Source organism: Protopterus annectens, chromosome 10.part0 (assembly GCF_019279795.1).
Source record: "Protopterus annectens isolate FY-2018-M chromosome 10.part0, PAN1.0, whole genome shotgun sequence".
Taxonomy (NCBI): Eukaryota; Metazoa; Chordata; order Ceratodontiformes; family Protopteridae; genus Protopterus; species Protopterus annectens.
This window is the reverse complement of record NC_056744.1, coordinates 1,371,106,747-1,371,121,807: the sequence shown is the minus strand read 5'-3', so window position 1 is coordinate 1,371,121,807 and position 15,061 is coordinate 1,371,106,747. Positions and strand designations below refer to the sequence as shown.

Sequence of the window (15,061 nt, the reverse complement as noted above, 5' to 3'; positions counted from 1 at the left end):
GAATCCCTTATATCCTGTCTATTATTCTCAGCTAATTCTTTACACAAGAGTTGCTGTGGTCTAAGTGCAGTGCTTTGCATTTGTTTAGTCTGCACCTCATCTGCCACCATATTGGCCAAGTGTTCAGTCTATCCATATCCTTCAATAAAAATGTCTCCTTCTTCCTGCACTGCTGCACATATCTTTGTCATCAGCAAAGAGTGTGACCCTGTTCTGCATTCCTTCAGATATGTCTGAGACAAATACCTCTGTGGCACTCCAGTAATCACTCCTCTAACTGCCACCTTTGTTCTTTCCCTTACCCCAATTCCATTTTTTGTCAGACTCCTATATGGGATAGACAAAAAACAAACTGGTAACAGGAACAAGGAAACAACTAAAAAACACAGTCCTGTAGGGCAACAGAAGCAATCCAGCAAATGTAAAACGGACTGAACTTTATTCAGTACTTAAAATCAGAGAAAATACCAGAGTTAAGTGCTTGTTGCCTCACAGCAAGAGGCTCTCCAGTTTTATTCTTGGCTGGAGCGCCTTCTCTGCGGAGTCTGCATGTCCTCCCTGTGATTGACTCAACTTTAACTATACATGCAGGTAGATGTGTTGTGTGAGTGTGTGTGTGCATTCTCTGAAGGTTGGGTGCCAAGCTGGAAACTCAACACCATCATATCTACTGCCAATCATAAGCGGACAGTGATCCGCTGTGGTGACCCATAACTGAGAAAAGCCAAAAGACTTTTAAGTGCTTTCATCACTTAGACTTCTTCAGAACTGACAACCAAACAATTCAATTTCCTTTGATACTGATTTAAACCCATTAACCTATCAACATATAAATTAGTTCCCACACCTATGTAACAAAAAACTTTCATTGCAAAACAACCTTAAATGCAATATATGAACACATATAAATTATTTTCATTTAGTATTAATCAAAATTTAATTTTATGTGACTTTGTTGAGATATTATAGTTTTTACATAAGTGTAACTGCCACAATCCAAAACCAAGAATGAACAAAGGCATGGGAACTACTATGAACTGGAAACAATTTATTTTAGCGCTTTTGTCAGTTGTAAACTTTGACTTCTTCAGAATCAGATTCAGATTCTGAAGAAGTCATAGTTTACAACTGACGAAAGCACTAAAATAAATTGTTTCCAGTTCGTAGTGGTTCCCGTGCCTTTGTTCATTTTACATAAGTGTATATAATTTATTTATGAATAAAGTACAGTCGGTTTTACATTTGTTGGATTGCTTCTATTGCCCTACAGGATTGTGTTTTTTAGTCCTGTATGGGATAGAGTCAAAGGCCTTGCATAAGTCCAGGTGGACTACATCTACTAGTACTTACCTGTCACATTAACCTGCAGTTCATCCACAAAAGTAGAGAAGGTTTGATTGGCTGCCCCATTTGACTGTTCTGGAGATTGATATCTTCTTGAAATTTTGTTAGCTTTCCATCAGGATTTTCTCCACGATATTACCTTACTGTGTTGTTAACTTAACAGTCCCGTAGTTCCCTGGATTTGTGTCTGCTCTTCCCTCCTTCCACAAGGGTAATAAAATTGCTGTGCTCCAGTCCTCTGGCAATTCTACTGATATGCTGATGATCTCCCTCAGGGAATTTGGCAGCACACTGGCCAGATTTCTGAAAATTCCTTTTGTTTTATCCTCCATGAGAGGAGTCCATTCCCTCTGAACTCTTAACTCTCTGCTCTGGTGTCTCCCATTGCTCTCCCCATTCACCTCTGCCTGTCACACAGCATAACATCCTCTCCATGACTTTCTTTTTGAATACTGAAGCAAATTATTTATTCATTACCTTTACTTTTTTATAGTCCTCCATTATCTCCATTCATTCTTTGTTCAAGTTGAACACTCAGTGTTATCTGCATCTGCCCATCCCTCCTGGCTTTTTTCTGCTTGTCATCCTTTTCACTACTGCATTTCTTTCTCTGTCCCTTTACCATATTCTGTCTACTCCACTTGCTTGCACTGATGTTGTGCTCATGTTGTCTTGTCCTCTGCCTTTTTCCCACCTAACTTTTCCCATTCCATTCTGTTTGCAGGCCTCCTCTTATCTCCTCTCCACTCTCCACTTTCACACCTGACTATCAAGTTCACTAATATCTCTAGATACATTTTTTCTACTAGGAAGCTGCCCATTCTCCTGTAGACACCACATACTGTGGTGTGTCAAGAATAGATCTCCTTTGTTCTTCTTGTCCAGCATATGCTATGTTTCAAAAGAGCTACAGCTGGGTGTCTTATAAGGAAAGATCCATCCATACATATAGATGAGAATGGCCATGTTGGAAAAGAGCAGTAGCAACCTGTGCTAGCATGAGTTTTTTTTTTTTTTAGTCCTGGCAGACATTCCCATTTCATCAGTGGACAGTTTTGCATGTCTGATGTTGAAATACTTTTCTGTGGTTTGTGAGCAACTGTGTGTTTGTGTGAAACAGACTTTCATTTGCTGTGCACAGATCTAGCTAAAACTATAGTAAGTACATAACTTTTGCATCTGATGTTGGAACTTTCATTTCCTTCATCTGTAGGACAGAGTCTAAGGCAAACTGATCATGGGTGGAACTCCAGAGTGGAGGGTATTGAAAAGGGTGGACTACTGGAGAGAACATTCTTGCAAGCTACAACCTGGTAGTTGTTGAGCTTCAGTCATCACACATAGCTAGTGTGTTAGATATTTAGCTACTACTACAAGGGCACATTGCACTGTATGAATATTGTGTTATGGCCATTCATGTGCCTACAACAATAGATGTACACTTGTAGATAGATGCTCACATACCGTAGTTGTGTCATGAGGGTACAGGCGCCCTTCAGACAACAAATGTCCATTGTGAAAACTGTGAAAAAAAACACAAGGAGTTAAAAATGCAGTGTGCTCCCATAAGACATTCACTTTTGAGATACCTCATATATTTGTTTTTTCTTCCAGGTCCTTCATTTATATTCAGTTCCTTACTGGCCTATCATTGTAATTACACAGAGAATTCCTCCATTAGTGGGTCTCCTTCAGCATTTATTTATTAATTTAGTTATTGCTTGTTGATCAGGTTAGACTCACTAGAATAGTAGCTTCTTTCTGGGGGAGATCCAAGGTGGTATTTATACTACTGGGGGAACTTTGGACAGGACATCAGGAAACTTCCCTTACACTTTTCTATAAGTGCTGTGGGCTCTTTTATATCCACCTGAGCTACTACCAGCTCAAGCAGATTATACCTTAATTTAACATCTCATGCCAAGCATGGCACACTCAGGAGTGCAGCGCTTCCCTCAATACTGCATTACAGTGTCAGGGGAGGGTGGCCTAATGGTTAAGGTGTTTGCCTTACAAACACAAGGTGCAGGGTTTGAGTCTCACAAGGGATAATTGGCTAGGCTTGCAAGGGCAGTTAGCTTAGTACTAACCTATGAACCTATGAACCAATCACCTGGAGTGGGAATGGAACCCAGACTTCTGGTCTTCCAGCACCAAAAGTGAATGTGTTACCTGTTACACCACTGAAACAACACATATTCACATCCTGGGAGGACTGCCTTTGCCAAAATGCTTATATACTTTTTGACTTACTCTGTATCCATTTCATGTTAGTAAATTGCATAGTACAGTGGCACAGGCATTCTTCTGCAGGTCATCACTATGCAGTGTGGACTAGGCTTATGAATCCCATTCATCGCTAGTATAAATGACTATAATGAGTAATGCTGTAACTTAAAAATATATAAATGAATTATTTCTATATGGAGATGTTGTCAGAGTATAAATAATGTTCTATTTAAATGAATTATTTCTACATGGAGATGTTGTCAGAGTATAAATAATGTATTTAAATGAATTATTTCTACATGGAGCTGCTGTTAGAGTATAAGTAATGTTGTTATAATGCTTGTAGAGTATACATGAGAAAAATGTTTTGTATTCCAGGAATACATGCATTTAGCTGGGGTATTTAAATCTTTGTCTGTCTCTCTAAATAGATATGGGTGTGCATGCTTGCTCGTGTGTATAAGTGTGTGTGGCGGGGAGGTATGTGTAATACTGCGAGGTCATATGTGTCTTACATGAAATACATTACACTGTAGATTTAGTAAATAATTTTATAATGAGTATTGACCAGTTTCAATAATAGAAATATATTTCATTTATCAAGTAAACCAGACCACTAATATTGGTTTCATTTTTTATTCTTCATTCATGTATTTTTATGTTTTTTGTTCTATTAAGAATATTTCTGGTAGGGCTACTTTAGAGGGACAATATTGTCCTGGATATCATGTGTGGACTTTGTGTGGTTTGTGTGCAATGTTACATTTTACTTTTTTTTACACTGTAGTGAAAGGAACATATGGTTGAAAGTGCTATTGTATATATGCATGCATGTATGTATGTATTTTTATTATTCATTTGTTTGTTTGTTTTAGTTTTACTTATTTTCATTAAATTAAGTATAGATTAGGGTTTACAGGAACTGTCCAACATGTTTTGAGAGTGGTGACATTGTCTATATTTTGTGTGTGTAGTATGTAAACTCTTAATTTAGATTTTTAGGGCGTAGTATATATATTGCAGGTTTGCCACCTCTGCTGTCATACGGAGATAAAGCTCTGACTATGATAAGTGAAACAAGTTCAGTTCATGGTCCTGGCATCTGCAGGAGCTGGTGAAGAGGGAGAGGAGTGATGAAACACTACAAACCACCTGCTATCATTTGCTTTATGCTTTAGATTCACCTAGTTCATGATTCTCATGTCTTATTGTTTGCTTAGGATTTTCTCTGGGCCCCCTTGTTTTTTACCTCTATTATCCCTTGCATCAACACAACAGTCTTAAGCATTAAAACTGTTTCCCTGGCCTCACCCAGTTTTCTTTGTCTTCTGAAATAATTATTTGTCCATTTGAATTACAGGTTTGATCCCGATCTGGAATTTTTTTAACATTTACTGCATATTGTACATGCATTTTCACCATAGATGCATGTTTTGTATGTTTTCAGTTACATCTTTTATCAGTTTTCATGGGCTGAACCTGAAATACATCCACGGGTTTTAATATTCAATGTTCTACCTCATTTAGTAATTTAGAAGATTATGTGCTCATGTTTCTTTTACAAAAATTATGTGGATTAAAATTATAGCTAGTCTTAACATACTTACCGTGAACAGCATATGGATGCGTATAAGTTCATCCTAGATACTAGGCTATTGGCCCTAGGGCCTATATAAGCTTAGCCAAAAGATACCCTGCCTTTCACCATCCAAGAAAATGATTTTCCTGTGCCTCTGTCAAGACAGCCACAGAAGTGATCGCTGGGATTAATTTTCTATCTCCCATCCAATCATCAAGTTTTTTTCTTGAAGAGTGCTAATGAGGAGCTTTGTTTGATATAGATAGGTAGTTTGTTCCAGTGTATGGGAAGTCTCTGGGACAGGACTCTATCCCTCCAGCATGTTCTGTTTATTGTGGTGACAAGGTTTAGGTCCCTAGAGTGTATAGCTCAGAGGGATTGGGATTTCTTTAAGTGGAGCATGTCCAGCAGCTCTGGGTTTGACATAGCTTTGTATGTTAGGCAGAGATCGCCTCTTAGTAGGCGATATGCGATGAAGTAAAGCTGGAGTTTTTTGAAATGGGCTGCGTAGGGCATCTGTTTGAGGCTGGTAATCCTCTTTTTGAGGTATTTCTGTGGCCTTTCCAGTTGTTGTAGATGTCTTGTGAGGTACATAAAAGGGGCATTGTACTCTGTAATGGGTCTAATGAATGACGAGTAGAGGGGAGCAATGACCTTGTTTACCTGGATGAGAAACCTTTTGTGGATGAGATGTGCCACGTAGAAGGATTTCCTGACTACTGTGATGATGTGACTATCAAAGGAGAGACTACTGTCCACCTGTGTTCCAAGGTCTGTTATCACACTTTCGGTGTTAAGTAGACTACCGCCTATGTGGTAGTCATGGGTACAGAGTTTTTACCAAAAGGGATGACAATGCACTATTTGGCATTGAGCTTAAGGCCATGGCTTTGACACCACATATCTGCCTCAGTGAGGCCCTTTCGTAGATGTCCACATCATTAGGAGTTTTGATTATGGCTCCTAATTTGCAGTCATCTGCAAACTTTGTTAGCCAAAGACCTGTGTTAGCCTGTACTTCAGAGAAGTAGATACCAAACAGGAGAAGACCCAGGACTGAACCCAGTGGTACTCCACTTGTCACTGGTTTGAAGTTGGATATGGAGTCTGCTACTTTCAACAGTGTGGGTTCTATCAGTGAGCCAGTTGGCAACCAATCTTGTGACATAGTGGTTTATATCTAATTTAGTGAGTTTATCTATAATTCCAGAGTGGGGGATGGTGTCAAAAGCCTTGCCGAGATCTAGATAGACTGTGTGAACCACCTTACCCTCATTTACAGCTTTGGTGACTTGCTTTGGTGACTGCTTCAAAGAAGTCTATCAGGTTTAGGAGACGTGATCTGCCTTTTACAAACCAGAACTGGGTGGGGTGCAGAATTTGGAGATTACCAGTGTCATTGTTTATAAGTTCCATGATGATACGTTTCATGGTCTTGCAGACCAGGATAGTCAGACTAATGGGGTGATAGTTCCCAGGGTCTGTGGTGGCTCCCCCTTTGTGGAGTGGGATAACCGTCACTGTGTGCCATTCAGTGGGCACAAAGGCTGAGGTGACACTATGATTGAACATGGTACTTAGGTGGGGTGCCAGTTCATTCTGTAGTTCATGTAGAACACAGCCTGGGATGTTGCCAGGTCCCATGGATGCTGTGTTCTTGGTTTTGGAGAGTGTGTTTTTTACCTATGCAGCTGTGATTGCAGGAACTTTCTATTCTTCCGGTATACAGATGGGCCTTTTAGGGGATGAGAAGGAGGGTAAAGTTAGCACTGAACCTATCTGCCAGGATGTTGGCAATATCAGTTGGTTCTGTATATTTAGTACCATTGTGCTGTAACTCAGAGCAGATCTGAGTGTTGCCTTTGAGATTCTTGACATAGCTATAGAATGCTTTGCGGCTGTCTTTAGAATCAGTGGTGATTTTGTTTTCGTAACTAGCTTTGGATGATTTTATGAGGGATCTCAACTTCTTACTGAGGCTGACCAGGGAGTTCCTCCAATCATGGGATTTTACTCTTTTTTTTAAACAGTTTATTTCTTCTGTTGTAGAATTTGTTTATGGCAGGGGACCACCAGGTTATCTTCCTTTTTTGGAGGACAGCATCTTGGTTCTGTTAGGGATTGCATGATCCATGCACTCATGTAAATGCTTATAAAGCACATTTGTGTAGGATACAGCAGTTGTACCTCAACAAGATTGCTGATGACTGCAATGTGGGCACTAATATTCCCTCACTCACTGATACTAAACATCTCCAGCATTGTATTATGAAATACATATATAATAGTTTACCAAAAAATGTCTCCAGTTAAATGCAAAAATAATGCAGTATAGTAGCATTTGGTGGAAAAGCTGCTTCCAGCTCATTCATTAACTGGTGCTCTCTTCAGACAGATGTGTGACCATATGAGACCCAGGTACTTATGTGAACAACTCTCTGTTATTTGATGATCATGTTTAAACCACCATCAAGACATCCTTCTTTCTAACCCAATTAATTTCCAAAAGAAAATCATCATAATCCATGGAATCATACTTCTGCACTCTCCCCTTATTATATCCATCACTGAATGCAGTATTCCCTTTGGTATGTACAAATACAAGCATATTGCTCAACTGCAAAGATCACAAGCATTTCTATTCAAGAAAATTAAGGCCATAAATGCTTCAAGTATTCCAAGAGAGTATTACAACATTCTTTACATTTTGAAGTCTATCAGTTTCTCTGAGGTGACCCAAGTTTCACTTTTTGAGACATGAAAAACCTAACACTATTCAAATTCCTATTTCATTAAAAAATAGTGCCTCTGCAACTACTCACACTAGGGTTCTAAATCTACATCTTCAAATAAACAAGACTTGCTGATGCGATAGGTTCCATATTCAGTCTGTACCCAGCTTTTGGAATAAGTTACCAGTAAAGGTCACACAAAGTAATACTTTACCTACCTTTAAGGTACATCTTTGACTATATAGGTAGGCACAGGTTCAGACCAGAGTTATCATGCATGACCCTGTCTGATTTGGGAGATGAGTACTATTAATGCATGAGAAGGGTGACAAGACATTTTAAATGCTTATATGGTTATGCATCTTATAGTCCCATGATCACTTGCCTACAGTCCTTTATGTCCTTATGTTCCATAGACTTAGAATGTATTATTTTAATAAATGGTTACATGCCTGCCACATACAGTTTCCCAGAAAAATAATCCCTGGGATTCATTAAGCCGATATTTTCATGCAGGAACAGTGTAGCCATTCCTGCATGAAATATGGCTGCTGAGCAATCCAGCAAATAGCTGATCTGACATGCACAAGTGTACCTGCACTGTTTCTGCACGGATATGGCTGCAGAATGCTAATTACCTTATTTGCTGGTGAAAACCATGCAAATGAGGTGAATTAGTGATTCACCAAGCAGCCAGGTATCCGTGCAAGAACAGTGTTATTTGCAGAAATGTATTCAGTTACTAACTGAATACATTTCTGCAAATAACAAAACGGAGGCATGACAGCTATCAAAAAACATGTATTACAATGGTTAGGCATGCCAACGGCCAAATATATGGCCATTGGCATGACAAACTGTTACTTTTTTATAAAAATCAAACTTTTTTGATTTGGCTGATCTCAGCCGTTTAAGCACAGGGCAGTGGCACGCAAATGAGATCATGCGGAAAATATAGAAAAAGGTGAAAACTAAATTTTTAGGGAAATCTGCAGCTTGCCGTTATAGTCTATGGCATGCAGAATGAAAACAATACCAGGGAACAGTGGTTGTCAATGGGAAAGGCTCTGCAGTAACTATGGACTAAGGCAGTGAGGTATGCAAATGAGGGGAAATTTACTGAATCACAAAAATCTTCTAAGTCCCAAACTGCACCTAACCATGTAGGTGCTCTAGCACAATGGTGTAACTAGGAGGAGCAACAGACATGAAAAGGTGGGGTGTAAGGCATGTTGTAAGCAGGTTGGAGCCCTAAGGCGCAGAGATAAGCTTAGCTAAGCACAGCTAAGCAAGGGTGTGTGTCTGAGGCTGCATTGTCTTATTCTATGAACTGAGGAGCCTGTATGCACCCAGGGGAGGGTCATTTCTTACTGCTTACATAAGCTAAATGGGTTTGCATGGCACACACCCAGTCTAAAACAAAACAGCAACAAAAAAAATGGAAATAGCAAGACTATTTACATTTGGGCACCGGGTTTGCACGGCGCGCCTCAAGGCTTAAAAGGGGAGGAAATGGGAAGGGGAAATATAAAAAAAAGGAAAAATAGCAGAATTAAAGCAATCAAGTACAAATAACATAGCTGGCAGGTGGAATGCATCATAGTCAGCCAATCATAAAGGCAGCATCTGCAGCACAACAGTATAAAGTATTGAAACACCTTACAGTCTGTTTTTTCCACAAACTCTGCATCATTGCTGTACACATGTGGGAGAATTTTAACTAGAAAAATGCTAGGGGCTGCCATTGCTTTGATCCATCAGTATGTGCTAGAGGCTGATGGTGGAGAGGAGGATAGCGCTGACAACTGCCACAAACCAAGAAGGAGGAGAAGAGTGTTCAGACCCAAGGTAACTTGCCAGGGGCTGCATGATCTAGAGATAGTAGAGCACCACAGGGTGGACAGAGCCATACTTCAGCAAATCACCAAGCAGTGCTGGCCTCAACTCAGAACTAGAACCAACAGAGGGGAACCCATCCCAGTGGATACTAAGGTATGTGTAGCCTTATGAATTCTAGCTACAGGTACTTTCCAAAGACCTACTGGGGACATCATGGGGATCTCACAGGCATCTGCATCCAGGGTACTCCACCAGTTCCTGGATGCCATGCCACCACATGCCGGTGAGCACATTTAATTCCCCAAGACCCATGAGGAGAGGACCAGCAATATGTGTTTCTTCCACCGTGTAGCAGAATACCCAGAGGTACTGAGTGCCATGGACTGTATGCACATCCACATCAAAGCACCACCCAAATGAACAGGGTAGGGTCTACATAAACCACAAGGGATTCCCCTCCATCAACTGCCAGGTCATGTGCAATGCCCAGGGCATTATCATAAATGTGTGTGCTGGCACCCCTGGAAGCTATCAAGACTCCCACATCTGGCATTGATCACAGCTTTGCCAGGCATTTGCCGGTGGGGGCATTCCCTATGCCCATCTGATGGGGGATACTGGATATGCACTGGAGCTGTGGATGATGACACCCATCAGAAATGCACACACACCCACACAAAAATGCCATAATGAGACACACGAACAAACCAAGATCATTATAGAGCATGTGTTTGTGATGCTCAATTCATGGTTCTACTGCCTTGACATATCTGGTGGAGCCTTGCAGTATTCTCCAGCCACATGTGCACACATGTTCATAGTATGTGCCATGCTACACAATATGATCCTGCAGAAACAGCTACAGCAGGAACAACATGGGGAAGGACCACAGAGCCCACCACCATTGTCAAGGTCTCCACAGGCACAGAGGGACTCACAGGAGGAGGCCACTGAGACTGCTCCTGTAGGCAGATGGAGGTGTGCCCAGTATGCCCAGGCCTTGGCAAAAAGGCAATGCATAGGAAACACACTGACACTGTAGGGACCACAGGGACTGACACCTCTCTCTGACTAGCACACACAATAAAATGGATGACACACACATCACATTACCTGTAACTTACCGTGTATAGGCAGTGTACTGTGTGCATCTAACATAATCGGCCCTCAAGTATCATCCTCATAACTGCCACAAGCACAAGGTAAGTCAGTCTTCTTAACAATAAATGAATGGATTAGTATGTTCTGCTAGCACATCTATGGTAGTACTGCATGCATGCAAGGGAATGGGGTGGCCTACTGGGATACCAGCACACAACTGACAGCTATGTGGGACACCAGGAAATGTCTGGCCCAAATTGGCCTCCACACACTATGCAGTAGTACCTAAGGTGGAAAATCCCACTGCAGTATATTCGTGGGGTGTCATAGGTCACAGGCATGATGTCAGGGTGGGGGTCCCATAACCATCCCTCACACCCACACAGCAAGTTAGCTGTAGAAAACCACAGAGAAATGTCTGGTAAAGACACACAAATGGTGGCAATGTTGAATTAACCCCCTATAGACTCACACAGTGATAGCACAGCAGGACCCACAGTTGCAGGAAGGCTATGAAGGGTAAGAAGTCTGAAACTCAAATGTATGCCAGTACAATCTGACCTGGGCTCTTTACTGATATGCCTCTAGTCCCCAAGACAGGGCACAATCGTATGGTAAATGAAACCAAAAGGTGAAGCAAATATCAGCACAGTCTGTGTAAATGTGTACAGTTGACAGGTGGGCCCCCATATAACCACAAAAATGCAGTGAGATGTATGTTTGCAGGGAAATAGCAGCAAAGCACACATTGGCAGTTCTGTACCAATACACATGAAAAACATGTTGCCTGTCCACAATATGTAGGGGTCAATGAGATATGTGTATGTGTGGTTAATACTGTCTGGATCTGGCAAGCACATTTTCCTGGCAGTCATCTTATAGTGCCCTAGGTACAGTGCTGCCTTTGACAGGGCCATGTGCCGATAACTGCAGTGCCAACTGTTATGCATGTCAGTGACTCCAACTGCTTTGCCACTGACATACCTGGAAATCACAGTGCTGTGTGAAATATGCTATACATATTAGTGACATCTTGAAGGATGTATAGCAGTGGTGCCAAGGCTTCTGTGAATATAAGTACTTTGTGGTACTGTTGCCAGTCAGTACTCCTTTTTTTTGTTTGCTTTTACATATAATGGACATTCCTGCACAGTTGAATGCACTCTGTACCCACACCCATAACTCCCAGCCTCTGACAGCAAGATGTCTGGACAAGGGCAGAAATAAAAGTAGAACAAAGGCACAATGATAGGCATGTGTTGTAAATATCGCCCTTACATACTGAGAAAGTTGGCAGGGTGAGGGGTTTGCAGTAGCGGGAATTGAAGGTTATGTATTCTAAAACAGTAATGTCAGTATTATTTTGTAACATCACACTTCAATTATATGTAACTAACTTGCCATAAAAACACAAGTTTACATAGAAAGGATGAAACCTCTACCCAAACACTTGGACAAACTGCCAAAAAATGTACAGGTGAGAGGTATGCCCATACAAGGATATGACATCTCAGGTTAGAAAGATACCACACAAGCAGGAGATCCCCAGCCAGTATATCACCAAGTTGCTGAACTGTTTACACAGCTGTGTATAATTACTAAACTGGCTGTAGCCACACCTCACAAATGGCCTTGTTGGGCAAGATTTTACATAGCTGCCCTCATAATATTGGTCTATGCATCATACAAATAATATTCCTCTGGTAAAACACTGTGATGATCTGAGGATGTCTGGCACTACGTAATGACATAATACATTGCAGTTTCAGACTACACATATGTCAGAAAATGTCTGCTAAACAAATCCAGTACCTGGAGAAAAGTCCTGTGTACTCCTGAGAGGTATAGCTGTAGCACACAAAACCCTGGACTGGAGTACACCTATCTCTGGAATGGAGTCCCACTCTAACTATAGAAGGTCACACTGGGCATGCTCCTACACTTAGAGAATCACAGGACATGTTGGAACCCACATCGGAATATATGACTGTATTGTGTATATATGTCCATGCATACAGACAGCTATGTACACCTCAACTGTCCACACACACACACACACACACACAGACACACACACACACACACACACACACACACACACACACACACACACACACACACACACACACACACACACACACACATACACACTCTCACACACACACACACACACACACACACACACACACACACACACACACACACACACACACACACATCAGAGAGGATTACACTCAGCTAGGTGTAGTCGACTCATATGTAATATATCTGCATCTGTTGTGTGAGATAATGACACATATATATGGGCAACAGATAACATATGTCAAGCATACACACACATAGATGTGGGGAACTGAGAGACAGACACTGATACAGAGAGAGACACAGGGGACACAGATAGAGTGAGTCACACACATGGATACCTTGAATGGCATACAGTGATGTCCTGCTGTGGACAGTGGCATACCAGCTGAAAATAGTTGGATATGCCAGCATAAAAGGTGAGCCCTATTGTGTAACAGTACTGAGGTTGGGTTTATAATAACACATCATCTGCCCGTGTGTGTGTGTGTGTGTGTGTTTGTGTGTGTGTGTGTGTGTGTGTGTGTGTGTGTGTGTGTGTGTGTGTGTGTGAGTGAGTGTCCATAGGTCTAAGTATTAGGAGACTCTTCCCACTCAGAACACTTCACATTGCCCTACTTCACAAGATCTTCTGCTTTCATTCACCTTAGAAGTACCACTGGATAACTGTGTAACACTATAGTACAAATAATTAGATAGGTAGGGGTTCTAATCACAATACTGGCAACTGTGTGCGTGCATGCGTGACAGTTGTATATGTGAGAGTGAGGGAGTGTTTGTTTGTAGGTAAAACACTTTTAGGCCATTCCCACCCACAACACTTCCCAGTGCCCCACTTTATCAGTCCTGCTGTCATTCCCCTTATCAGCACCTTTGGCCAGTTGTCAGCCCAGTTAGCTCTGTAGTGCATGTGATAACTGAGTAACACTATAAGACAAATCACTAGCTAGACAGGGGTCCTAATCTCAGATCTGGCAAATTAGTGTGTGTGTGTGTGTGTGTGTGTGTGTGTGTGTGTGTGTGTGTGTGTGTGTGTGTGTGTGTGTGTGCGTGTGTGTGCGTGTGTGCATGTATGTGTGTGTGTGTGTGTGTGTGTGTGTGTGTGTGTGTGTGTGTGTGTGCGTGTCTGTATATGTTTGTAAGAAGAAGTATTTTGATAAGTCTCCCACCCACTGCCCTACTTTATCACTCCTGCTGATGCCATTCCCCTTATCAGCACCTTTGGCCATTTGTCAGCCCTATAAGCTGAGTAGCATATGTGATAACTGTGTAATACTATAGTACAAATCACTAGCTAGATAGGAGTTCTAATCTTAGATCTGGTAAATGAGTCTGTGTGTATGTTTGTAAGAAAAAGTATTTTGATAAGTCTCCCACCCACTGCCCTATTTTATCACTCCTGCTGATGTCATTCCCCTTGTCAGTACCTTTGGCCAGTTGTCAGCCCAGTAAGCTTTGTAGCGTGTGCTATAACTGTGTAACACTATAGTACAAATAGTTAGATAGACAGGGGTTCTACTCTTATATATAGCAAATGTGTGTATGGGTGTGTGTATAGTTGTAGGGAAAAGTTTCCCACCCACTGCCCTACTTTATCAGTCCTGCTGATGTCATTCCTCTTATCAGCACATTTGGCCAGTTATCAGTTTAATAAGCTCTGTAGCACATGTGATAACTGTGTAACACTGTAGTACAAATAACTAGATAGGCAGGGGTTCTATTCTCAGATCTGGCAAATGTGGGTGTGGGTGTGTATGTGTGTATGTTTGTAGAAAGAAGTATCTTAATAAGTTTCCCACCCACTGTCCTACTTTATCAGTCATGCTGATGTCACTCCCTTTATAGGTTCATAGGCATATACTAGGCTAATGGCTCTGGAGCCTTTACAAACCTAGCCCATAGAATTGCCCTGCCATTGTGCCACCCAAAGTTAGTTCCCAGTGTCTCCATCAAGTAGAGCCACTGGAGTGATCCCTGGAGTGAACTTTCTATTACCCATCTACTCATCAAGATTTCTCTGGAACAGGGTCATCTAGGTGCTTTGCTTGACATGTATGGAAAGTCTATTCCAGGGCATGTGCAGTCTCTGAGTGAGGAACCTGTCCCTCCAGCATGATGTGTTGATTGTGGTAATGAGGTTGAGGTCCCTGTAGTG

The 15,061-nt window shown here is 41.5% G+C and overlaps 1 protein-coding gene across 1 annotated transcript in view; it reads right to left on the bottom strand.

Annotated features, from left to right (window-relative positions):
• The window catches only part of LOC122814282, a 572,950-nt gene that overhangs the window by 493,743 nt on the left and 64,146 nt on the right, over positions 1-15,061 (bottom strand). Inside the window, exon 2 of the mRNA XM_044086872.1 lies at positions 2,809-2,866. Within this exon, the coding sequence (XP_043942807.1) occupies positions 2,809-2,866 (58 nt within the window). The remainder of the gene's footprint in view (positions 1-2,808; positions 2,867-15,061) is intronic.